The sequence below is a fragment of the Geotrypetes seraphini genome, chromosome 5 (genome assembly GCF_902459505.1).
Source record: "Geotrypetes seraphini chromosome 5, aGeoSer1.1, whole genome shotgun sequence".
NCBI lineage: Eukaryota > Metazoa > Chordata > Amphibia > Gymnophiona > Dermophiidae > Geotrypetes > Geotrypetes seraphini.
The window spans coordinates 19,338,038-19,365,157 of NC_047088.1; the positions used below are offsets into that span (position 1 = coordinate 19,338,038).

General features: G+C 45.1%; 1 protein-coding gene across 3 annotated transcripts in view; it reads left to right on the plus strand.

Annotated features, from left to right (window-relative positions):
- The window catches only part of AMMECR1 (AMMECR nuclear protein 1), a 268,091-nt gene that overhangs the window by 235,617 nt on the left and 5,354 nt on the right, over window positions 1-27,120 (plus strand). For 2 of the 3 annotated variants that reach the window (XR_004539635.1, XM_033946567.1), the window contains exon 6: window positions 9,455-9,551. The exons of the other annotated variant lie outside the window; for it this stretch is intronic. Coding sequence is in view for 1 of the 2 variants with exons in the window: in XM_033946567.1 (XP_033802458.1) it covers window positions 9,455-9,551 (97 nt within the window). In the remaining variant the exon portion in view is untranslated. The remainder of the gene's footprint in view (window positions 1-9,454; window positions 9,552-27,120) is intronic. 3 annotated transcript variants of the gene reach the window in all.

The window sequence follows — 27,120 nt, forward strand, 5'->3', positions numbered from 1 at the left end:
GACTCCGGCAGAGGGAAAGCCGGTTGGGCCCGTGCAGAATAGATTGGCGATGAGGGGGCTAAGAAAACTTCAGTGCTACTGCTGATGAATCCGTGAGTTCATTTTTTATTTTTTTTTTTTTTAATGAATTTGATTCACCTGAAGTGAATCGGTGAATCAATTTGAATCAGACAGCTCTAGTAGTAGCCCTATGCACATGGGGTTTCACACATTTATCTACTTGGTTGACTGGTTGATCAAAGCTTCATCGCCGCAAGTAGAGAACCCGCCGAAACGGGGAAGTAAAAAAAAAAAAAATGGTCGCCGAAGGGATGGGGAGAAGGCCATTCACCACCCTGTGGAGTGGTGAATGGCCTTGTCCCCGCAGTTAACTGAGGATCGTGCTGAAGATCGCACGGTCCAGCAGCCCCCTCCCTTCCTCCCAATTGCAGTCTAGTCATCTCCTTCCCTTCCCCTTACCATTGCTGGCTTACTTTAATTTGCATCTTCGCATACGGCTGCCCGGAAAGTCCTCCTCTGATGCAACTTCCTGTTTCTAGTTGTGTCAGAGGAGGACTTTCTGGCATCTACATGCGACTTCAAGGCTCCAGCGGCTTGTTAAGATGAAAATTAAGTAAGCCAGCGAAGGGAAGGAAGGGGAGGGCGGGAGCTGCTGGTCCGCAGCAAGAGGGAGGGACGAGGCTGCTGGACCAGGCGAAGGGGGGTGAAGAGGAACAGACGCTGTACACTTTAGTGGGGGATATATGTGGGGGCGGGGACAGGGACCAAGCTCACAGTGACGGGACGGGGATGAAGCTGGTGGAGACGGGGACAAATTTTTCCCCATGTCATTCTCTAGTCGTAAGCAGCTCAGCATGACATAAACTCAACAGTTCGTCTCAAGCTTCTAGAGCTTGTCATCAACTACCAAAGTTGCATCTAGAGCAGTGGTCTCAAACTCAAACCCTTTGCAGGGCCACATTTTTGGATTTGTAGGTACTTGGAGAGCCTCAGAAAAAAATAGTTAATGTCTTACTAAAGAAATGACAATTTTGTATGAGGTAAAACTCTTTATAGTTTATAAATCTTTCCTTTTGGCTAAGTCTTAATAATAATATTGTAATTTATAGCTAAAGAGATATATGATCAAGAAACTGTTTTATTTTACTTTAGTGATTATGATAAATATACTGAGGGCCTCAAAATAGTACCTTGCAGGCCGCAAGTGGCCCCCAGGCCGCAAGTTTGAGACCACTGATCTAGAGCCATCTCATTCCTTGGCATTCATAGGAGCACTCTTGAACACTATTGAAGGTCAGGCTTTTCTACCCAACCAGACAGTTGACAGTCTCATTCACCTGTGTTAAACAATCTCCACCCTCAAGCGTACTGCACACTAAATGTTACACCTTCTCAGTCACATGGAATCGATGGTTCATGTGACACATTTGCACACCTTCAATTCAGGATTCCACAGTGGACTTTACAACACAATGGTCCCAAACTACAGGATCCCTCTCTGCTCCAGTTCATCACCCCAGATCTAAGGCACTCTCTCCAATGGTGGATGGTAGAACAAAATCTTATCTGAGCTCTCCCTTTCCAGGCCTCTCCCCACTAAAATCTTCTAACCACAGATACTTTGATGCTAGGCTGGGGAGCTCATCTAGTCAGTCTTCATTCACACTAAGGTAGTGTTGTTTCATCATGAGTAGACCCTCCATATTAATCTGCTAGCGCTACAAGCAGTAGGGAATGCTCTCAAAATAGTCTAGGACCGCTTCCTTCAAAACGTAGTTCATGTCTGTACAGACAATCAGGTTACCCTGTTCTGTTTGAACAAACAAGGAGTTATGGGATCTGATCCCCTTTGTCTGGAGGCAGTCAAGATTTGGAACTGGGCCACTGCTCATAGAATTCTTCTCAGGGAGGTTTACTTGGCGGAGAAACAAAATGTGTTGGCAGACGAGTTGAGCAGACATCATCAGCGTCATGACTAGTCTCTCAGCACGACAGGCTTACATCCAATTTTCTCTCAATGGGGAATGCCAGACATAGATCTCTTCGCTTCCCTTCAAGACAGCAAATTTTCACAATTCTGTTCAGCCTCTTTGCCCCTGATTGTATTGTCAGATGCCTTTCTACTTCACTGGGGGTCAAGTTCCTCCACATAATTCCTCCAATCTCTCATATAGGAAATCTCAACTCAAACTTCACAAAGATCAGGGCACCATGATCCTCATAGCATCCCTTTAGCTATACTAGGTTTGGTTTCCACTCCTCCTAGAACCCTTGATCAGGAAACTGTGGAAACTGCATCTGTTTCCAACAATGCTAACTCAGAATGAAGGTTTTCTACTTCATCTCAACCCCCACTCATTAGCACTAACACCATGTTCTTGTAAATGCTTTCTGTCTGTGGGCTGCAGTATCCTGTGTCATTGAAGCAACTAGGAAACCTTCCAATCAGCACTGTTATCACTTCAAGTGGGCATGATTCATTTCATGGTGTGCATTGCATTCTCTGGAGCTTGTCTCATAAAAACATGATGGCAGATAAAGACCAAATGGCCCATCCAGTCTGCCCCTCCGCAGCATCCACTGTTTTCTTCTCTCCCTATGAAATCCCTCTTGCCTGTCCCATGTTTTCATGAATTCAGACAGCCTTTGTCTCTACCACCTCTACCGGGAGACTATTCCACACATCTACCACCCTTTTTGTAAAAAAAAGTATTTCTTTAGATTATTATTGAGCCGTTTGCCCCTTAACTTCATCCTTATCCCTCTCATTCCAGAACTTCCTTTCAAATGAAAGAGACTTACCTCATCCGCATTTATGCCACAAAGGTATTTAAACATCTCTATCATAACTCCCCTCTCCCACCTTTCCTCCAAAGTATACATATTGAAATCTTTAAGTCTGTCCCCATATGCCTTAGGTTGAAGACCACTGACCATTTTAGTAGTCTTCTTCTGGACCAACTCCATCCTGTTTTTCTTTTTGGAGGTGCAGCCTCCAGAATTCTACACAATATTCTAAATGAGGTCTCACCAGAGTCATATACAGGGGCATCAGTACCTCCTTTTTCCTACTGGCCATACCTCTCCCTATGCACCCTAGAATTGAAGGAGTCTGGGACTGGTTTTCCTAAGTGTTGAACTACGTTTTCTCTTTAATAAAATGCTGAATTATGTTTCATTGCAGACCTAATTTATCTGATTTTCTAGCCTGCCTGCACTGGGTGTTTTAGCTTGGGCATTCTAGCTTCTTATGGCTATCTCAGCATACACGATATTGTATTCCGCCCTCCTGGACATGTAACAGAAAGACTGCAGGGCTTAGATAAGTGACCTGCTAGTTTAGGACCAATGATTGTTAAGAAAATTAACACGTGAAAAGTTTTTTCTAGAATTCAGTTGTATAGCCAGAAGAATGTATAAATATCTCTGTAACTTCCTGGTTTCGGGACTTCTGAAGCCAGCTTGGGGCTCAGGGGTCCGCATTTGCTGAATAAACATCTGTGCTTTCTTCAAGTCTCTAAGTTTTGTGGCTGCCCAAAGTGACCTTTCAGCATCATTCTATTTCTTGCCATCGTCTTGTCCACTTTTGTCCATCTTCAACTATCTTCTCTACCTTTCTAATTCTGGTCTAAAAACCTATTTTGGTTAGAGTTCATTTCAGCACTATCAATGCATTTCATTCCTGGACAACAAACCTCTCTCTGTACATCCTTTAGTAGCCAGTTTCATGAAAGGCCTATTCTACACAAAACTACCTTTCAAACCACTTCATGTGACTTGGAATCGTAATTGATTCTTTCTGTTCTTATGCCATCTCCTTTTGAGCCGCTTACATCTTGCTCATTCAAATTACTGACTTGGAATCGTAATTGATTCTTTCTGTTCTTATGCCATCTCCTTTTGAGCCGCTTACATCTTGCTCATTCAAATTACTCACTTGGAAAGTCATTTTCCACATAGCCCTCACTTCTGCAAGCCCTTGTACTGGATCCTCCCTATACAAGATTGTATCATGGCAGGGTAGTTCTTTGAACACATTCCAAATTTCTCTCTAGAGTAGTCTCAGAATTTCACCTTAACCACTCCATCATTTTGCCTGTTTTCTTTCCAAAACCACATTCCTATCCGGAGAAGCACCTTGGACTGCAAATGTGCTCTGGCATGCTACCTGAACCAGAATAAGCCATACAGTGTCCTTCTAGCTCTTTGTCGCTTTTGACCTTAATAGGCTAGGAGTTTTTGTTTTCCAAAGACCCATCTCTACTTGACTAATGGACTGTATTTCCTATGGCATTTACTCAGACTGGATTGACACTACAAAGCCATGTGATAGCCCACAATGTACTGGCTATGGCTGCCTCTGTAGCTTATTTTCACACTGCATCTATTGAAGAAATCTGCAAAGTGGCTACTTGGTCTTCAGTCCACACATTTACCTCTCACTACTGTGCAGAACACAACTGCAGAAGACATGGTCGGTTTGGGCAAGCAGTTCTGCCCAATTTATTCTCTACTTAAAGCCAACTTTCCCTCCAACCCTGTGGAGTTTTGCCAGGTTCTTATATATTCAATGTTCAGGCTCTTCCAGAGATCCTGGCATGCTTGGGAGTCCCACACGTGAGAATATTATGCTTGCTTGTCCTCGGAGAAAGCAAAGGTTTACCTGTAGCAAGTATTTTCTTCTCACAACCCGCTCACCTCCCCTAGTTGGCTTGTTTCTTAGCTTTGTTACTGAACTGATGGTCCCGCAAGCTGACATCGGCCGGGAAGGCACTGGCATACGCATGGTATGGGCACTGCCTAAAAATTTAGTGACAGTGCACTTGACATTGTCCATACAGGTTCTGTGGATGACATCACTCATATGTGAGAGTATATGCTTGCTGTCCTTGGAGAACATCTGCTACAGGTAAGTATCTTTGCTTTATAGATGACCACATTGCATATCATCCTGGGCAAATTTCATCACTGGTTAAACATTTTTCTTTCTTAGTTCCCTTAAATTTTACAGTCAAATGTATCATTTGAAATATTTATATTCCAAAAAAATAAAACCATACACACAGAGAAATGGAATTTTGTTAAAAATATATTTTATCTTTATTTAAATTGAAAATTACTTTCAGATTTAAATGTTTTATTGTTGCTTTGAATTGTGCTCCTTGGCTACAGTTTTCAGTTTTTATCAGGAACAGTACTGATCTAGATTAACTGATTAAGGATATACACAATTTGATTTGGCTTTGAAAAATGTGCAAGAAATTATGGGACATTTGAGTTCATCCATTTTCTTTTGGCTCCTCTGACTGATCAACAGTATGAGTTGAACTGGATCTCTCTTGTTAGAGCCCATAATGAGATGAACAGAGACGTTAAAAACATCACAGAACATTTAGGTGGCTGTGGTAGTGCAGACTTCACTGATGTTTTCCTGAAAGTTTGGATGACTAAAAGCATTGCTATAGTGGGAAGCTCTTATAATTCAGAGCCAACTTTAGTTAGTAAGTTAGTTTTAAAGGATATCCTTCCCAGGAGCCCACAAGGGGTTACAGAAATGCATTAGACCGAAGACATTAGCCAACATAGGCAACCATTAAAAAGGCAAATGAACATAAGAATTGCTTAATACCACGAATACCCCCTTCTTACCTTCCCCTCCCTTACCCCAGATCCCACTTATCCCTCTCTTAGAAACGACCTTTGATCTAACTTTGTAACCCTTCTTCCATAACTCTTTTGTAATCCGCTTTGAACCGAAAGGTAATGGCGGAATAGAAATCTGTAATGTAATTGCCGCTGCTGGGTCAGACCAGTGGTCCATCGTGCCCAGCAGTCCGCTCACGCGGTGGCCCTCTGGTCAAAGACCAGCACCCAAACCGAGACTAGCCTTATCTAAGTACATTCTGGTTCAGCAGAAACTTGTCCAACCTTGTCTTGAATCCCTGGAGGGTGTCTTCCCCTATAACAGCCTCCGGAAGAGCGTTCCAGTTTCCTACCACTCTCTGGGTGAAGAAGAACTTCCTTATGTTCGTACGGAATCTATCCCCTTTCAACTTTAGAGAGTGCCCTCTCGTTCTCCCTACCTTGGAGAGGGCGAAAAACCTGTTCTTATCTACTAAGTCTTTCTCCTTCAGTACCTTCTTGTCCCCTCTCAATCTCCTCTGTTCGAGGGAGAAGAGGCCCAGTTTCTCTAATCTTTCGCTGTACGGCAGCCCCTCCAACCCCTTAACCATCTTAGTGGGGACTTGTATGCCACCTTTTTGTGGCTTTAGCATTCAAAGCAGTGGGCATTAGGGGATTGAGCGGCATGCCCAGGGTCACAAGGAGCAGCACTGGGATTTGATCTCACAAACTCTGGGTGCAGAGGCAGCAACTCTCCCAGTGAGCCACACCTTCCCCTCAAAGGAGTACATTAGACGGCATATAAGTTACGTGTCCAAGGCAACCTTATGCAATTAGGGTATGCCATGACTTAGGGCAGGTAGGGTCATAAATCAGGTATGTGCTGATTGGATAATAACATTGTTTTCACTGCTTTTCAAAAGAGTAACAGGCTATCTATTGCTCTGGTGGCATGGGGGAGCTGATGCCACAGTTTGAATTTATAAATAAAAGCTGGAACTTAAAAAAGGAAATCCATCACTTGTGATTCATAGGTCACCTTTTAAGTTATGATCTGCTCATCTGAAAAGAGCCTCCTAAATTAGTTTTAAATTGAAACAGTCTAGTCTTACTAGTCTTGAAAAACAGTTGACTGTAGCCACCCATTCTGTGCTAGTGTGAACCCAGCAATGCTGTGAGATTTTCTGGCTGTTGTATTGCCGGGATAGTGTTAAATTTTACCCGTCAGCGGTAAAAAGCTCTCTTCAGCATAGATTTTAGATCTATAAGATAGCTTCTTTCATGTTTCAGCACTATATAAGTGATAAGGAGGAGCATGAGATAAGGCTTCATGTCTGTTTGTTAGATTTTCTGTAGCCTTAGATCTGTGCAACAAAACTCCCTTCTTAGTATCAGACAAGTTGTAAAAGTGATTGTGGTTTGTGAAGCTCATGAGTACTTGATTAACTGCTTAGTCACTTCATAATTAAAAAGAAAAGATATGAAGTGTGTTTTTGGCATTAATATATACAGCCTTTATAAGCAGTCAGGTTAGAGCTGGTTACAAACTTGGGGAGGCATGCAAAAAATTAATGTGTGATATTTATTCATAGAAAGAATATTATATATTCATCTTAGGGGAACTCAAGATACAGTAATAAAAGCTAAACTGTGTAAGTTGTGACATTCATTCACTTTTGGTGCCTTGGCAAGCTGTGGATCAGAGCTTGTGGCATTAGCTGGTCTTCAGCATCAGATTCAAAAAGACTGCAGAAATCTTGGTATTTGAAGCTGCACTGCTAGCCTTTTTCAGGGTAGGCAAGGAGTCCATTTGATTTGTTGACATTTAACATAAAGATGAATCTTATTTTGTTTTGTGCCAGTGGTCCTGACTGTTTAAGGTAAAATTTAGTGTTGATGCAACCTGAACCACTTATTTGATGTGTATCTGTTGGGAACATGCATGGTAAAAGAGTTAAGGTGGGCTTTGACACAATGCAGAATGAGCTTTAGTTTGTACACGAAAGGGTACATCTAATTTTTTTTTTTCTAAACCTTGGAAACATTTAAAATACTTTCATGTGAAGAAATGTTTGTAATGGGAGTGAGCATAGGGTTATCAGACAACCGGGAAAACCTGGACATGCCCACTTTTTAGAACAGTGGTTCCCAACCCTGTCCTGGAGGACCACCAGGGTTTTCAGGCTAGCCCTAATGAATATGCATGGAGCAGATTTGCATGCCTGTCACTTCCATTAGATGCAAATCTCTCTCATACATATTCATTAAGACATAGAAATAGACGGCAGATAAGGGCCATGGCCCATCTAGTCTGCCCACCCCAATGACACCCCCCCTACCTTTCTCTGTGAATAGATCCCACGTGTCTATCCCATTTGGCCTTAAAATCAGGCACGCTGCTGGCCTCAATAACCTGAAGTGGAAGACTATTCCAGCGATTAACCACCCTTTCAGTGAAAAAGAATTTCCTGGTGTCCCCGTGCAGTTTCCCGCCCCTGATTTTCCACAGATGCCCCCTTGTTGCCGCGGGCTAGCCTGAAAACCCGATAGGCCTGGTGGTCTTCCAGGACAGGGTTGGGAACCACTGTTTTAGAGGACTGTCCAAGTACCCAGAGGGATTTCCAAATCCCGACCCTCCAGATGAGGCCACAAGCTCAGAGAAGGAGACCGGAGGTTTGTGTGGGGGTGAGACTAGGGACAGGGCTGGGCTGGGACAGAACAGGGTGGGGCCAGGTGTCTTTTTTTTTTTTAAGAGGAAATCTGGCAACCCTAAGTAAGCAGAGTGAATTAGAACAAAAAATGTGATGATATTTTAATAGAATAGTTTTTCTGCTTTATGCCACATCAGGCTCAAGAAGTAGATGTGTGCTTTTGACTACAACTGAGACATTGTTAATGCTTGCCATCTCAAAATCTTATTACTCAGCAGGGGTGTCCAAACTTGGACTTCACCAGGTCAGGTTTTCAGAATTTACACTAAATATGCATGAGATGTAGTGAAGGCAGTGCAAGCAAATAGATTGTGGATTTTGATCCTTGAGGACCGAGGTTAGACACCCGTGCTGTAGAGTTTATGGCACAACATTTTTCTCCTCCACCTTACATATGTTCCTATGTGTAAAACCAAACTGTTTTGGCCCATTGGAATTAATATAATAATGAAAGGACCCAACATTTAAGCTAGGCTCTGAAGTCTGGCTGAAAAGGGGTCACAAATTTTGGAGCCTAAGTGTTTGCCTTTAATTTAGCTCAAACACTTGCTTATAAATTGAAGCCATGAGCCTAGTGTTAAAAATCAATGCTAATCATCTAACTTGTTTTCCTTACTCCAGATCCACCCCGGTATCCACCCACTTTTTACACTTTTCAAGTTTTAGGAGTTTAGTGAAATTCTGAACATAAATTTAGTCCTAGTAAATTTTCAGAGGCCAGTTTAATAACATAACTCTGTTAGGAGGATAAGTTCTTTGACTAGTAGGCCCATAGTTGCTATTGGTTGTATAGTGTTCCTAGGTGTATATAATGCTTCAGACAGTCACTGCTTATTGAAGATTATAAGTTAATAGTTCAGGCAACTCTGACCTGTTTCACAAGTCTGCTTGTGGGGACATTTCCCTCATTAGCAGACATTCAGGAAGCTTGATTGTTATAAATGTCTTGCTCTGGGTGTCCTTAAAATATCTTCTGTGGTGAGATTAGGGAAGCATGTGTTTCAGTATGCAGTTGCGTAGACTAGATATTGGCATAGTTGATTAAAAAGTTTCAGGTCTGTATGTTAAAGAGCCTTAAAACATGAGGTTTACTAATATTTCCTCTAATTTCACCTTCACAGGATGGGACCACATTCAGACCATAGATTCCTTACTGAGGAAAGGAGGATACAAAGCTCCAATCACTAATGAGTTTAGGAAAACTATAAAACTGACCAGGTATTGACATTTACATATTGTGCTGTCATTTTCTTCACTAATCTGAAATGGGGCTCCTGCAACTTACAAGCATGTATTCATGCCCCTACCCACCCTCATTTTGGCTCAATCTTTTTTTATATTGGTAAGCCTAGTACTAAGATGCATAAAACCTGATAGTGCAACCATAAACCTAAAAGCAGGAGTGACATAGTGATCAGGGAGACCTGGGTTTAAATGCAGCTTCTCTCCCTGACTCTCCTTATGACCCTGGACAAGACACTGTTTCTTCTTTTGCCTCGGGTACCCATGTAGACCATATTTTGAATTTGAATTTTGTAGTAGTCCTGAACCTGCAAGTTGATTACAGAAAGATACCCTCATTTTTCAATTCTTCCCAGTAGGCTTGCTCTTGTCCCTTCACTTTTTCCTTCTGCAAGAAAGTTGAGAAGGTGATTTTTCCGATCTGCTCTGCGGGTTTTTTTTAACAATTGGTTGAGGCTCTGTGCCCTGAGGTTTCCTCACTTTTGGGACCTCTGCCTGGGAGAAGATGCAGACTTGTTTGGCAGAATTCTGCTGCTAGCAGAATCAGCCCTAGGGGACGCCTGTCTAGCCAGCCTGCTTTAATATTTTAGGAGCTCAGGGTCCAATACCCTTGTAACTAGCTCGCATCCCTGATTTATCAGGAGCTTGTGTGCAGGCTGTTTGGCTCCATCCCAGCTTGACCAAGCTTAAGAGCCAGCTGCGAGGTCTTCCCACCATTGAGGTGCAAAGATTTTTTTTGGGGGGGTCAAGGTTCAGTCTGACATCAGTCCAGCTGGCAACCTGAAGATCTCATTCTGTGAAGTTAAATTGAGGCAAGGGTCTTCTCCAGTTCCCAATTGCAGTTCTGAGCTGAAACGCGGGCAGTGAATAAGGCTATTGCAACCTATGGGGAAAACCAAGGGGGGAGGTCTGAATTTCGAGGTTGAGGGTTCTTGGGGCCAGAGATAGGGTCTCCCACCTCTAGAAACCTCTTTTTGACATTTTTTTGTCTTTTAATTTTCCTCTCATGGGCCATTTTTAATGCCAAAATTGCTGCTGTGGTGGCCATCTTGAATTTCCTGATTTTATTTTAAAAGCCTCTATCTACCTCAAAACCCCTCAATTTTGATTAAAATTAATAGGAATGGACTCCTCAAGCCTTTCTACCCATATATCATGCCAGGTTTGCACTGGATGGTCTGCTGAGGAATGTCTGTGTCGCGGGTCATGGGCTTAACCTCCTCTGAGTCCTCCAGGACTGGGAATCTGCAGATGGTTCAGTCTCTGGAAGAGATCCTTTCCAGAGCCCTCTAAACGTGACTTGGCGAAACACAGAATGTAAGTGCCACGGAACCCAGGAGGCCACTAAGGAAGTCACTGGAGGGCTTTATGCTGGATTATCCCAGGACAAGCAGGCAGCATATTCTTTACGCATGGGTGACGTCACCGACGGAGCCCCCGGTACGGACCTTTTTACTAGAAAGTTCTAGTTGGCCGCACCGCGCGTGCGCGAGTGCCTTCCCGCCCGACGGAGGAGTGCGTGGTCCCCAGTTTCTTCGTTTCCGCGGAGCGAAGAAGACGTGCGTTTTTCAACTCCGTTGAAATCCTCTTTTTGCCTTCCCGCTCGCGTTCTTTTTCGTTTTTATTCACCTTCGGGTGCTTTTTTCTTTCATTTAAAAAAAAAAAAATATATATATATTTTCTTTTGACTTCGTTTTTCGTTCTTGCCCCGGCGGGGCCTGTTGTCACGATCCAGGCCTCGGGGTTTGATTTTGCGGAGGCCGTGTTTCCATTCATGCCCCCGCAGCCCGGTTTTAAGAAGTGCCAGCGGTGTGCACGCCCGATCTCCCTCACTGACCCACACAATTGGTGTTTACAGTGCTTGGGACCTGAGCATCGGGCGGACTCCTGCACCCGCTGTGCCACTCTTAAAAAACGCACTTTGAAGAATCGTCAAATCCAGCAAAGTCTACTGTTCGGCACTGGCCCGACTATGGACTCGACTTCTTCAACTGCGGCACCATCAAAATCGGCACCGACCACTTCGACACCGCCTGAAACTACATCGGCGCCACCGGCGCCAGGTAAGCCGGCTAAGAAGCCTTCCACCCTTGAGCGCCCTCCCACCTCGGTGGCGACACCAGCTCTTTCGGCTCCACGCCGAACCAAAAAGCGCTCCGCTCCGATATCGGTGAGTGCCTCGTCATCGGCCTCCTCATCGCCGGAGCGTAGAGCGGCACCCATGGAACCAAAGCAGAAAAAAGTGGTTCCGGTGCCACCCCTGGATGACCGCATTGCGGCCATCCTCCAGGATAAGTTGCAGGAACAACTCCAACAGCAACTTAAACAGCTCTTGCCCTCTATCCTGGCACCGCTACTTTCGGTACCAGACCGGCCCGAGCCCCGCACCATCCAACCGGTATCCATGCCATCGGTACCTATGGACTCCTCCATGCCCATTCTCTCGGCGCCACATCTCCAGGCCCATGCCGAGGCTGTCGCCTTGACGACGACCGATCCTCCTCGGGACCGAACGGAACACCGGTCTTCCCGCGAACCTGACCGGCACCGTTCTTCCCGGGACCGAGACAGACACAGGTCTTCATCCCCCGGTACCGTCTCGGTACGCTCAGGCAAGTCTCGGTCTAAAACTCACCATACCGAGCCTTCCACTCCAGTCTCTCGACACGCGCACACCGATGTCAGAGACCCGGACCTCTGGGAAGAATCCCCCCTCGGTACCGAGGAGGATGCATCGTCGTCGGACGAAGAGCCTTCGGCCCCCGATACCACATCTAAACCTGAGCAATCTTCCTTTTCTAAATTTCTCAGGGAGTTATCGGGGGCCTTATCTTTGCCTCTGGAATCTGACTCTAAGAAGTCACAGGCTTTCCTGGAGGCATTAGATTTCGATCAACCCCCTAAAGAGTTCCTAAAGTTGCCCGTGCATGACATCCTACGGGAAACTTTTTATAAAAATTGGGAGAATCCACTGACTGTCCCTGGGGCGCCCCGTAAACTGGATAGCCTTTACAGGGTTATTCCAATCCCGGGATTTGATAAACCCCAGCTGCCCCATGAGTCTCTCCTGGTAGAGTCCACTTTAAAAAAGACTCAGGGCTCTAGTGTTTATGCCTCCACCCCTCCTGGCAGAGAGGGCAAAACTATGGACAAGTTTGGCAAGCGGCTCTACCAGAATGCCATGCTTGCCAACAGGGCAAACAACTACTCTTTCCATTTTTCTTTCTACCTGAAACATCTGGTAATGCAACTCTCCGCCATGCAAAAGTACATGCCGGAGCACAAGGTTCCACTATTCCAGCAGCACATCTCCAGCCTGCTTCAACTGAGAAAATTTATGGTGCGCTCTATCTATGACTCTTTTGAGCTCACCTCCCGTGCATCTGCCATCGCTGTGGCTATGCGCCGCCTGGCCTGGCTCAGGGTCTCTGATCTGGACGTCAACCATCAGGACCGACTAGCCAACGCCCCATGTCTGGGAGACGAATTATTCGGAGAGTCCCTGGATACCACCACACAGAAACTCTCCGCCCATGAGACCAGATGGGATACTCTCATTAAACCAAAGAAGAAGGCTCTTCCTGCTCGTCCTTACCGACCGCAGACTTCTTATCAGCGCAGGTTCTCCGCTAGGCCGCTCAACCCACCTTCGCAGCAACCTAGGCGGGCCCGCCAACACCAACACACCCAGGCTCGTGCACAGTCTAATCAACCTGCCAAGCCTCTTCCTCCTGCCAAACCTTCTCAGCCCTTTTGACTCCTCTCTCCAGGGCTTAGCCAGTCTTCCACCCTCATTGCCTCTTCCTCAGCCAATCGGAGGCAGGCTCCACATCTTCATCAGCCGTTGGGAGGTCATCACATCGGACCAGTGGGTCCTCAACATCATCCGCCACGGCTACTCTCTCAACTTCCAGACTCTTCCACCAGACAATCCTCCCGTAGAGTCTGCTTCTCTTTCAACTCAAACCCCCCTCCTTCTGAGGGAGGTCCAATCCCTCCTTCTTCTCAATGCCATCGAAGAAGTACCTCCGGAACAAAGAGGCCGGGGATTCTACTCCCGTTACTTTCTAGTTCCAAAGAAGACAGGAGACCTACGTCCCATTCTCGATCTCAGGGACCTCAACAAGTGTCTAGTCAAGGAGAAGTTCAGAATGCTCTCCCTTGCCACGCTTTACCCTCATCTCTCTCAGAACGACTGGCTATGTTCCCTGGACCTCAAAGAGGCCTACACTCACATCCCAATCAATCCAACTTCACGTCGCTACCTCCGATTCCAGGTGCACCATCGCCATTATCAGTACAAAGTGCTACCTTTTGGCCTCGCTTCATCACCCAGGGTGTTCACCAAATGCCTCATTGTGGCGGCGGCCTTCCTCAGATCTCACAACCTTCAGGTGTTTCCCTACTTGGACGATTGGTTGGTGAAAGCACCTACGTCTCCGCTTGTGCTACAAGCCACTCATCATACCATCTCTCTCCTCCATCTTCTGGGGTTCGAGATCAACTACCCCAAGTCGCATCTGTTTCCCACACAGCGCCTCCAATTCATTGGAGCAGTTCTCGACACCACACTAATGAGGGCGTTTCTCCCCTCCGACCGTCAGCGGAATCTGCTCCGCCTGTGTCGTCAGGTGCTCCTTCATTACTCCATTCCTGCCAGACAGATGATGGTCCTCCTGGGCCACATGGCCTCGACGGTGCATGACTCCACCTCAGGACACCTCAATGGACTCTGGCCAACCAGTGGTCACAGACCTCGAATCTTCTTTCTCATCCCATCTCTGTGACATCGTCTCTTCAGCGATCTCTACAATGGTGGTTGAACTCCTCAAATCTTTCCAGGGGCCTTCTTTTTCATCTGCCCCCGCATTCCATGATCATCACCACGGATGCCTCCCCTTATGCATGGGGAGCTCACCTGGGAGACCTACGCACCCAAGGTCTTTGGACCCCACAGGAGCGTCTACATCACATCAATTTCCTAGAACTACGAGCCATGTTCTATGCTCTCAAGGCCTTCCAGCACCTTCTTTGTCCTCAGGTTCTGCTCCTGTGCACGGACAACCAAGTCGCCATGTACTACATAAACAAACAGGGCGGCACCGGATCTCGCCTCCTTTGTCAGGAGGCTCTTCGCATTTGGACCTGGGCCACGGCCCGCAGTCTCTTCCTCAAGGCTGTCTATATCCAGGGCGAACAGAACTCCCTGGCCGACAATCTCAGTCGCATCCTGCAACCTCACGAGTGGACTTTGGATCCTCCCACGCTCCTCTCCATTTTTGCTCGCTGGGGCACTCCGCAAGTGGACCTATTTGCAGCCCCTCACAACCATCAGCTGCCCCAGTTCTGCTCCAGACTCTTCTCTCCTCACCGTCTGGCCCCGGATGCATTCCTTCTCGATTGGACGGATCGGTTCCTCTATGCCTTTCCTCCTCTACCTCTGATGTTGCGGACTTTATCCAAACTCCGCAGGGACGGAGCCACCATGATCCTCATAGCTCCCCGGTGGCCTCGTCAACACTGGTTCTCCCTCCTGCTTCAGCTCAGCTCCAGGGAGCCCATTCCTCTACCTGTGTTTCCTACTCTACTTACACAGCAGCATCAGTCTCTACTACATCCCAATCTGTCTTCGCTCCACCTGACAGCTTGGTTTCTCTCGGGCTGACCTCTCCAGGAAATCTATCTCAGCCTGTCCGCCTCATTTTGGACGCCTCCAGGAAACCGGCCACTCTCCAATGTTACCATCAGAAGTGGACCAGGTTCTCCTCTTGGTGCCTCCGTCATCATCACAATCCCACCTCTTTAGCGGTGGAAACTGTTCTGGACTACTTGCTCTCCCTGTCCAACGCAGGCCTCAAGTCTACCTCAATCAGAGTCCATCTCAGTGCCATCACGGCATTTCATGAGCCTGTCCTCGGAAAACCTCTCACGGCTCACCCTCTGGTTTCCCGATTCATGAGGGGCCTCTTCAACATCAAACCACCTCTGAAGCCTCCTCCGGTCGTCTGGGACCTGAATGTGGTTTTGTCTGCCCTCATGAAACCTCCTTTTGAGCCACTTGCCACAACTTCACTCAAATTTCTGACATGGAAGGTGCTTTTCCTCATTGCCATCACCTCTGCCAGGAGGGTTAGTGAGCTTCATGCACTAGTTGCCGATCCACCGTTCACTATTTTTCATCATGACAAGGTGGTTCTGCGCACCCATCCAAAGTTCCTCCCCAAGGTGGTCTCAGCTTTTCACCTCAACCAGTCCATTGTGTTGCCTGTTTTCTTCCCGAAACCTCATTCACATCCCGGGGAACAGGCATTGCACAGTCTTGATTGCAAGCGTGCCCTGGCTTACTATCTTGATCGTACAAGGGCTCACCGCTTGTCCCCTCAGCTCTTCCTGACCTTCGACCCGAATCGTTTGGGTCGACCGGTCTCTAAACGGACGCTATCCAACTGGCTTGCAGCTTGCATCGCGTTCTGTTATGCTCGGACCGGTCTGTCACTGGACGGTGCTGTCACGGCCCACAGGGTGAGAGCTATGGCCGCTTCTGTTGCTTTCCTCCGTTCCACACCCATAGAGGAAATCTGCAAGGCGGCCACCTGGTCCTCAGTTCACACATTCACTACTCACTACTGTCTGGATGCTTTCTCCAGACGGGATGGGCACTTCGGCCAATCTGTACTTCAGAATTTATTTTCCTAATGGCCAACCATCCCTCCTCCCTCTTTGTTAGCTTGGAGGTCACCCATGCGTAAAGAATATGCTGCCTGCTTGTCCTGGGATAAAGCACAGTTACTTACCGTAACAGGTGTTATCCAGGGACAGCAGGCAGATATTCTTACGTCCCACCCACCTCCCCAGGTTGGCTTCTTAGCTGGCTTATACTAACTGGGGACCACGCACTCCTCCGTCGGGCGGGAAGGCACTCGCGCACGCGCGGTGCGGCCAACTAGAACTTTCTAGTAAAAAGGTCCGTACCGGGGGCTCCGTCGGTGACGTCACCCATGCGTAAAGAATATCTGCCTGCTGTCCCTGGATAACACCTGTTACGGTAAGTAACTGTGCTTTATGTCAGTCTGATGTGGAATGCCTGTTTAAATTGCCAGGGTCCTCCTACATCTGCTTCATGTGTGTTGGTGGGGACAACTACGGGGATTTTCTTTGTTCCAGGCCCAGACAGACACAGTAGTGCCGTAGAACCACCAGTCTGGCAATAGCTGGGTTGATTGGGGGTCGGATTCTGTGCCATTATTGTTCCACGGAGAGGCATCCTCCCTGGCAGATTCTCTTTCTGAACATGAGACCAGAGGTCAGGAGGCAGTATTCGCCCTTGACCCAGGGGGGAGGACTCAACAGTACTTGTGTCACCTGTTCAAGGCAGCCTCACTTCTAAACATTATTACAAGGTCGCTTTGAGAATTAAAATTGGAATCCCCGCAAGCTTCATGTCATAATGCTCGGTTATGAGCAACTCCATCTCTCAGATCACGTTCTTTCCCTCGCATCCAGACAACACCAAACTGATTACAGAGCACTGGGAGTCCCCAGAGAGGGGGGTTACTTTGAGTGGCTAAAACTGTCTAAACTCTACCCGAGGGCTCCTGAATTTCAACAGATGTTTGTTCAGAGTAAGGTAGATTCACTAGTAGCCCAGGTCACCAAGCAAACTTCCTTACCCAGTGAAGGGGGCATGATGTTAAAAGAAACACAGGATTGCAAGGTGGACGTGGTCTTCAGGAAGCAATTTGAAATCCTGGCTTTAGGAATTAAGCTGCGACCATGGCTTCTTTTGTGGCGCACGTGTGCCACATGTGGTTGAGTTGAATTCCAGCATTGGAGGACGACGAGGACCCTCAGATGGTTCTTTCTGGGGTGAATTATGTGGAAGACACCCTACATGACATTCTTAGTCATGAGCAACGTTTCTGGACTTGCTTCAGCAGCCGCTTCCATGGAAGCTGGAGGCAAGGAACAGCTAGCTTCTGGTGGATGCAATCAGCTTCCCTCTCGAAGGGCATGCTGCTCCACATCTCCTCCTGGGTGATAATGCCAACTGATGCCAGCATTTATGATGGGGGAGGCATTGCAATGGACACCCAGATAGGCGTTTCATGTTTCCGAGCACGGGGGGAGAAAATTTCTCTGGCTTCTCATCTTGACATGACAAGATTTTTCAAAGAGGCTATCGGATTGCACCCTCCGGTGTGGTTACTGTTTCTATCCTGGAATCTGAACATAGTTTTGCAACGTCTCAGCATGACTCCTTATGAACCCTCACAGGAGGCTTCCATTCTAGATCCTAGTCAAGATGGTATTACTGGTAGTGACTGCTTCTGCAAGAAAGATCTCTGAATTGCAAGCGCTCTCTTGCAAGGAGCTGTTTCTGAGGATTACGGAAGCAGGACTTTCCCTGCGTATGGTCCCGTCCTTCCTACTGAAAGTAGTTTTGGCTTTCCGTGTCATTCAAGAAGTCTGGTTGCCTGCTTTTCATTCCACAGGCTCAAAGGAAAAGGACAAAATATTGCAATTACTGGGCATCCAGAGAGTTCTTTGTTATCTTGAAGTTGCCTATTAATATCAAATCTCAGATCATCTTTTTTGTCCTGACCAGTCCGGCCAAGCGAGGAACTATGGCATCTTAGGCCTCGATCTCCAGATGGATTAACATGGTAACTTCTTCCATGTACATTGGCTATGGTAAGCAGCTACCAATTTTGTTGAAAGCACACTCCACCAGAAGTTGGACTTCATCCTGGCTCAGGCAGTTTCACCTGAGGAGATTTACAGGGTGGACGTGGCTGCCAGGAAGGATGCAGCTTTTGGGTTCTCTGTGTTGAACACAGGCTCAGTAATCCTCTAGATTCAGGGAACTGCTTTGATACGTCCCTGTGGTTCAGTTCTACTAGATACATTGTACTAGAAAGAAAGATTAGGTTCTTACCTCAATAACCTTCTTTCTTGTATATGTGTCTAGTAGTCCTGAAGTCCTGCCTTGTGAGTGGGCTTTGCCTGCTTTCTGCCTTGGTAAGTGTATGCCAGGATTTGGGAACTTCCTTGTCTCTCAGCTAAGAGGAAAAAAGAAAGCAAAATGCTGTGCCTCTTCCTGGTGATAGGACATGGTAGTAACTATGAGCTCCATAAATGTTAGTGCTGTTTGTACATAATTTATTTTTGAAAGAGTTTTCTAACATTCTTTGTTATACTTGTTACAGAGCAGAACAGAAGTATAGTGTCAGGGAGTTTCCTTGTTCCCCTCTTTCCTGTTATGTCTGCTATTATAGGGGTTCTTGACTGCTTTTGTACAAATTGAGGAGGCAAGAGCAAGCCTACTAGGAAGGAGGAGGAGTTGACTTCCTTTTGCAATCAACTTACAGGTTCAGACAGATAAGCAGGACTACTAGACTCATTTACAAGAAAGATTATCGAAGTAAGAACCTAATCTTTCTTTAGTTCACATCTTTTCTGTAGTAGCTTAAGTCAAGTTACATTCAACTACTGTAGATATTTTTCTCTCTCTAGAGGGCTCACAATCTCCTAAGGTAATGAAGAGTTAAGAAACTTGCCCAGTGTCTTGAGGAGTGTCAATGAAATTAAAAGCTGCAAGTCACAAACCTATTTAGCTTCAGATGTGTGTATTGATTATTTTATACAGTACCATCTCCTCTCTGAACATAAGAAGTTGCCTCCACTGGGTCAGACCAGAGGTCCATTGCGCCCAGCGGTCCGCTCCCACGGCGGCCCATCAGGTCTGTGACCTGTGAAGTGGTCCCTGACTATTCCTATAACCTATCTCTACTTCTATCTGTACCCCTCAATCCCCTTATCCTTTAGGAACCTATCTAAACCTTCCTTGAACCCCTGTAGCGTGCTCTGGCCTATCACAACCTCCGGAAGCGTGTTCCATGTGTCCACCACCCTCTGAGTAAAGAAGAACTTCCTAGCATTTGTTCTAAACCTGTCCCCTTACAATTTCTCCGAGTGCCCCCTTGTACTTTTGGTTCCCTACTGTCTGAAGAATCTGTCCCTGTCTACCTTCTCTATGCCATTCAGGATTTTGAAGGTTTCTATCATGTCCCTTCTAAGTCTCCGCTTTTCCAGGGAGAATAGCCACAGCTTTTCCAACCTGTCTGCGTATGAAAAGTTTTCCATACCTCTTATCAATTTAGTCGCTCTTCTCTGGACTCCCTCAAGTACTGCCATGTCCTTCTTGAGGTATGGCGACCAGTACTGGACACAGTACTCCAGACGCAGGTGCACCATTGCACGATACAGCGGCATGATGATTTCCTTCGTCCTGGTCGTGATACCCTTTTTGATGATACCCAACTTTCTGTTCGCTTTCTTTGAGGCTGTCGCACACTGTGCCGATGCTTTCATTGTTGTGTCCACCATCATCCCCCAGGTCTCTTTCAAAGTTATTTACCCCTAGCAATGATCCCCCCATTTTGTAGCTGAACATCGGGTTCTTTTTCCCTACATGCATGACCTTGCATTCCTATTTTAAAGCTCATTTGCCACTTCTTTGCCCACTCTTCCAGCCTCGTTAGGTCCCTTTGCAGGTCTTCGCAATCTTCCGTGGTTCTAACCCTGCTGCAGAGTTTGGTGTCATCTGCAAATTTAATAACCTCACATTTTGTCCCCGTCTCCAGGTCGTTTATAAATATATTGAACAGGAGCGGTCAGGAGAGTTTAAGTATGGGTTCCTGTAAGCCTTTATCTGATTTTTTTTTTTGTTTGTTTTTTTTAATTCATGAGCTGCTTTGAACTTTTCTTGGAAAAAGCAGCCTAAAAAATTGACTTATTTGTTTATACGTTTCTTCCTGTTTACTAAAACAAATCCAAGTCTTACTTCATTACTCTGACACATGCACTCTCCCTGACATTCTCTGATTGGGTGAAACAGATTATATCTGTATTATGCTGCTTCTGATGTCATGAAAAGGAAGAAGTCTGCACATCAAAACTTAAGAATAGCCTTACTAGGTCAGACTAATGATTCAACTAACTCAATATCTGATCTTCATGGAGGCCAATCCAAGTCACAAGTACCTGGCAAAAATCCAAATAGCAGCATTCCATGCCACCAATCCAGGGCAAGCAGTGGCTTCCCCCGTGTCTGTCTCAACAGCAAACTAAGGACTTTTCCTCCAGGAACTTGTCCAAACCATTTTTTTTAAACCAGCTACATTAACCGCTCTTACCACATCCTCTGGCAATGCGTTCCAGAGCTTAACTATTTTCTGAGTGAAAAAATATTCTCTCCTATTGGTTTTAAAGGTATTATTGTGTAACTTCAAATGTCCCCATGTCTTTGTGAATCCTGATGCAGTAAAAAATCAATTCACTTGTACCCGTGGTGGGGACGGGTGGGATTCCTCACGGGGATGGGTGGGACTTTGGCGGGGACGGGTGGGATTTCTGTCCCCGCGCAGCTCTCTAAACGAGAGCAATAGTGCCAACAGGTATTTGGATGCAGATCTCCCTTAAGAGCCATAGAAGAGACATGTTGCTTCTTAGCAACAATGCCAAATAAAGGATTAATCACCTCACTCATAGCTCCAATTTCCAGATCATTTATAAATAAGTTAAATAGCACCAGCCCCAGTACAGATCGCTGCGGCACACCACTATTTACCCTCCTTCATTGAGAAAATTGGCCATTTAACCCTTGTTTTCTGTCCAATAACCAATTCTCAATCCACAATTGAATATTGTCTCCTATCCCATGACTCTTTAATTTTCTCAGGAGCCTCTCATGAGGAACTTTGTCAAAAGCTTTTTGGAAATCTAAGATACACTAAATGAACTGGATTGCCTTTATATTTATTTTAATTTTTATTTATTTATTTTAGGTATTTATATACCGCCTATCAGTTATCTACTTGGCAAGACGCCCGTTGGCTAAATCCATGTTGGCTCTGCCGCATTAAATCATGTTTGTCTACATGTTCCACAATTTTATTTTTTATAATTGTTTCTACTATTTTGCCCGGCACTGAGTTCAGGTTTATCGGTCTGTAATTTCCCAGATCTCCCCTGGAACTCTTTTAAAAAATCAGCGTAACCTTGGCTGCCCTCCAATCTTCAGGTACTACAGACAATTTTAGCAACAGGTTACATATCACTAACAACAGATCAGGAATTTTTATGTTTGAGTTCTTTCAGTACACTGGGATGTATACCTACCAGTCCAGGTGATTTATTACTCTTTAACGTGTTGATTTGGCTTAGTACGTCTTCCAGGTTCACTGAGATTTCTTTCAATTCCTCTTCCTCATCACCCTTGAAAACCATTTTCAGTTCAGGTAGATTTCTTAAATCATCTTCTGTAAAGACCAAAGCAAAGAATTAATTCAGTGTCTCCGCTTTGGCCTTATCCTCCCTGAGTGCACCTTTTACTCCTTGATCATCCAATAGTCCCACAGATTCCCTCACAGGTTGTCTACTTTAGATGAACCTAAAAAATTGTTACTCTGAGTTTTTGCCTTTTTGGCAAGTTGTTCTTCATATTCTTTATCAATGCTTTGCATCTAACTTGCCAGTGCTTATGTCACTTATTTTTTTCATTGAGATCCTTTTTCTTTAAAAGATGTTTTCTTGGCTGTAATAGCCTCTTTCACATCACCTTTTAACCATGCCAGCTCTCGTTTTCTTTCCACCTTTTTTAATATGTGGCATACTTCTGATCTGGGCTTCCGCAATGATATTTTTAAACATCCATGCCTGGTTTACACTTCTGACCTTTGCCACAGACACTTTTAGAGCTCCTTTTATGAAGATGCGGTAGCTTTTTAACGCGCGTAATACCGTGTGCTAAAGTGCCGGCTGCACTAGCCGTTACCGCCTCCTCTTGAGCAGGTTGTAATTTTTTGGCTAGCGCAGGGGTTAGCGTGTGATTAAAAGTCGTGTGCGCTAAAGCTGCTAATGCGGCTTCGTAAAAGGAGCCCTTAGTTTCTTTTTAACCATTTTCCTCATTTTATCGTAGTTGCTCTTGTGAAAATTAAATGCCACTACAGTAGATTTCTTTAGCGACATAACTCCAGTTATCGGCTTAAATTTGATCATGTTATGATCACTGTTTTCCAGCAGACCCAGCACAGTTGTTACCTCCCTTACTATATCCTGCATTCTGCTAAGGACCAAATCTAAAATAGCTCCCCCTCTTGTCTGTTCTTGTACCAGTTGCTCTAAGAAGCAGTCATATATGACTTGTAGAAATTTTAGCTCCTTAGCACTCCCTGATGTAACATTTATCCTGTCAAATTTGGGGCAGTTGAAATCACCCATTATTGTACTGCTGCCCAATTTGCCAGCTTTCCTAATCTCTAAAAACATTTCTTCATCTTGTCTGCTCATTCTGTTCTGGGGGACTGTAGTATAGCCACACACATATATTCCTTTCCTTCACAGATGGAATTTCTCTCCATATGGATTCCACACTGCTATCTGTGTTGTGCAGAATGTTTATTTTGTTCGATTCAATTCCCTCTTTAACATATAGTGCAGCCCCCCCCTCCAATTTGATCTATTCTATCCTTGCAATATAATTTATACCCAGGTAACAATGTGTTCCATTGATTGTCCTCCTTCCACCGGGCCTCTGAGATGCCTATTATATCTACCTGATTATTCAGTGCTATATACTCTAACTCTCCTACTTTATTTTTTAGACTTCTGGCATTTATATAAAGACACTTCAAATTGTGTTTTTTCCTTGTATCTACAGTCTGCTGAGAAGATTGCAGGGATAACTTGACATCTTTATTCTGCTTCCCACTTAAGCACTCTTGACTTTTTCACTATTATTGAAACCTCTCTAATTGGGACTCCCTAAATGTTCTGATTCAACAGTATCCCTCAAGGATACTCCACACTGAACCATCTGCTTCTGGGCAACTATTGGCTTTCTCCCCCATCTTAGTTTAAAAGCAGCCTGGTTCCATCCCAGTTAAGGTGGAGTCCATCCTTTTGGAATAGGCTCTTCCTTTCCCAGAAGGTAGCCCAGTTCCTAACAAATCAAAATCCTTCAACCCTTCACCATTGTCTCAACCATTCATTGAGACTTCAGAGCTATGCCTGCTTCTTTGGGTCCTGAGTGTGGAACAGGGAGTATTTCTGAAAATGCTACCCTGGAGGATCTGGATTTCAGCATTCTACCTAAGAGCCTAAATTTGGCTTCCAGAACCTCCCTCCCATATTTTCCTGTCATTAGTGTCTACATGTCCCAAAACTGCCAGCTCCTTCCCAGCACTATCTAATATCTAAGTGATGCTTGAGGTCCGCCACTTTCGTACCAGGCAGGCAAGTGACCAGCCGATCATCGCACCCACCAGCCACCCAGCTATCTACATGCCTAATGATATTAATCTCCCACTAGAATGGCCATCCTAACTCCTCCCTTCTGGGCTTGAAGCCTCTGGAGATAGATCCTCAGTTCAAAAAGATATTGTAGGTCATGGCTACAGGATCATTTCCTGTATCACCACGGTGATGATCTCCTTTTAGGAGATCTCCTTTTAGGAGACCTCCCTTCTTCCAAGGCAGCACAGGGGCTGCCAGACTGGAGGTGGGACTTTTCTGCATCATCCCTGTTGGTCTCATCAGTGTACCTCTCTGTTTCCCTCAGCTCCTCCAAGTCTGCAACTCTAGAAACGGACTCGTTCTCTGAAGGCCAGGAGCTCTTTGCAGTTAGTGCACACACACAATTTCTCACCAGCTGGGAGATAATCATACATATGACACTTGGGGCAAAAGACCGGATAGCTCCCCTCTTGCTGTTGAGTTTAGCCTGACAAGATAAGCCAAATATCACTTGAGCCAGCCTGAATATATCCATTGGCTGGAAATAACAGAGTGCTTATATGACCCAGAAATTGTCAAGATCTGAGGCTAAAATTGTTTTAGCAGGAGGTTTAATCCTGCTGCTTTGGCAGTATTTATAACATTGTTTTACCTTTATTGGGGTAGGGAGGTAGGGTGTTAACCAGCAAGTCAGAAACGAGAAGGCATTTTGGTGTCTGAGGAGGATGATTCCCCTTTAGTGTGCAAGGGAAGATACTTTCTTTCTGCTTCAGTGGGCCTGGCCTTGTCCTCCTGTGACCCACAAGTGGTTTAATTTGAGACACCAATCATAATGTTTTTCACTGTGCCAGTCATACCACACCTAGTCAGAGGTTCACTTTATTAGAACTAAATAACATTCTCTAAAACAATTGGGACAGTGAATGGATTAAGACAGCACATTCAGAAACCACTGTATTTGTATCCTTCCTGCTTCAGTTTGTGGGGATGTACTGTGGTAACAACAAAGCGGTTGAGGCTTTTTAATTTTTAATCCATGTAATTAAAGAGCGCTCTAGATGGAGATTGACAGTTTAAACTTGAAAATATTTTACCATGTCCAAAAATGTGCGTTTGAGTTTGGGCAAATTAGAACCTGTTTGTCAAAGTAAGGTTTATTTTCTGAAACTTCTAATTTGAATAAAATATGTCCAAATGAATTTTGAAAGATCATCTGAGAGTGATATCTATTATTAATGTAACTGAATAAATAGGACAAACCAGTGAACCTATGCTACTAGTTTTGATGCTAGTAGGAGTGAAGGAGTCGCCTAATGGTTAGGTCAGTGCCCCGAGAACCAAAGGAATTGAGTTCAATTCCCCCTGCAGCGCTCTGTGATTCTGGGCAAGTCCCTTTTTTCTCCATTGCCCCAGGTGCATATTAAATACTTGTATGTAACATGTAAACTGCATTGATGTAACCGCAGAAATGAGGTGCGAGGGTCGTTTCATAAATAATGCACACTAATTTTTTTTAATTTACTTTTTTTTTTTTTAAAAGTATTTCTTTACAATCCTTCAATATAGTCTCCATGTTTGCAATGACAAGAGTCCCAACGTCCGGGAAGCTTCATTATTCCATCCAAGACACCGTTTTTGTTCAGTTGCCCAATGTTTCAGATACCGGCGGAAGAAAGCTCTTCCAGAGATGCAAAACGATGTCCACGCATAGGTTGTTTCAACTTTGGAAAAAGGTCGAAATCTGGTGGACTCATGTCTAGACTGTAGGGAGCGTGAGGTAACACCGACATTCCCTATGTGCGGGCGAGCGTTGTTGTGAAGAGCCAAGCGCAATAGAGGTTGGTTTTGTGCATTTTTCTGCACTTTCTTTTTTTTTTTTTGCAAAAAATCATGATAATACGCTGCTGTGCCACTTCTTCCACATGGAACTTTTTCTGTGACGATGAAGCCTTCCTGATCATAAGCAAAAATCTAAATTTGTTTGACTTTTGATTGAGCTCATCAAATTTTTTTTGGTCGTGGGGAAGCAGGAGCTCTCCACTCGTCATTGAAAAACTACGCAAATACGGTTGGGAGGTTTTATTTCACAATCCCTACAGTCCAGACATGAATCCAGTAGACTTCGACCTTTTTCCAAAGTTGAAACAACCTATGCTTGGACATCGTTTTGCATCTCTGGAAGAGCTTTTTTCCGCCGGTACCTGAGTCATTTGGCAACTGAACAAAAACAGTGTCTTGGATGGAATAATGAAGCTTCCCGGATGTTGGGACTCAATCATTGCAAACAGGGAGACTATATTGAAGGATTGTAAAGAAATACTTGGAAAAAAATTTACATGTAAATAATAAAAAAAAAAAAGTGTGCATTATTTATAAAATGACCCTCGTGTATTAAATCCCATTCTCTCTCCCTTTTGCAATTGCTGTATCTTCACTAGTGGATGTATTGTGCATACCAGCAAGGTGCCCGAGATCGTTACGGGATCTCAGGATAGTAAAGCCCCAACTCTCTAAAGCTATATAATTTTATCTCTGTAAGCCGCTTAGAAAATGGATAAGCGGAATAGCAAATTTCAATAAAACTTGGAAACTCACTGGGTGGTAACCAGAGAAAGAGCTTTCTTCTGACTTGCGCCAGCATTGGGGAATTATCATTTAAAAAATTTAAAGCAAATCTGAAGGTGCATTTCTTTAAGCAGGCTTTTCAGTTATGATCCTATCAAAAAGCAGTAATGGCGGTGCTACAGTCTTTTAGGAGTGATTGTATGGACAGTGGGGTCAGATCTGAGGTTTTTCTTTACAATTGATGGAATTATTTTCATGTGTATTTGTGAAATTATGAACCGCTTAAGTCTGACCAAGGAGATGCAGTACAGTACTCTCCCGAAATTCGCAGGGGGTTACATTCATGAAATGCCAGCGAATTTGGAAAACTCGCGAATATTGGATGCAGTTTAAAGCATGAGAAGCCAGTTGTCCCACAGGAAGCGCTTGCAGTCGCATCCCCTCGTCACGGCCAGAGACCTAAACCTCATTCTCTCGGCACGCCCCCTCCTCCTCTGGCTCCAGCCCGCCCTCTCACCTCGCACGGGACTCAGCCGTCATTTGCGGTTCTTCTTCCGTCAGGATTGGTTGGGGAGATGTGAACTTTCCAGCTATTGGCTGCTGCATGGGGAAAGCCTGTGAATGACTGAGTCCACGAATTCTGATCTGCGAATTCGCAGGGGCATACTGTATATCAAGTTTTAAA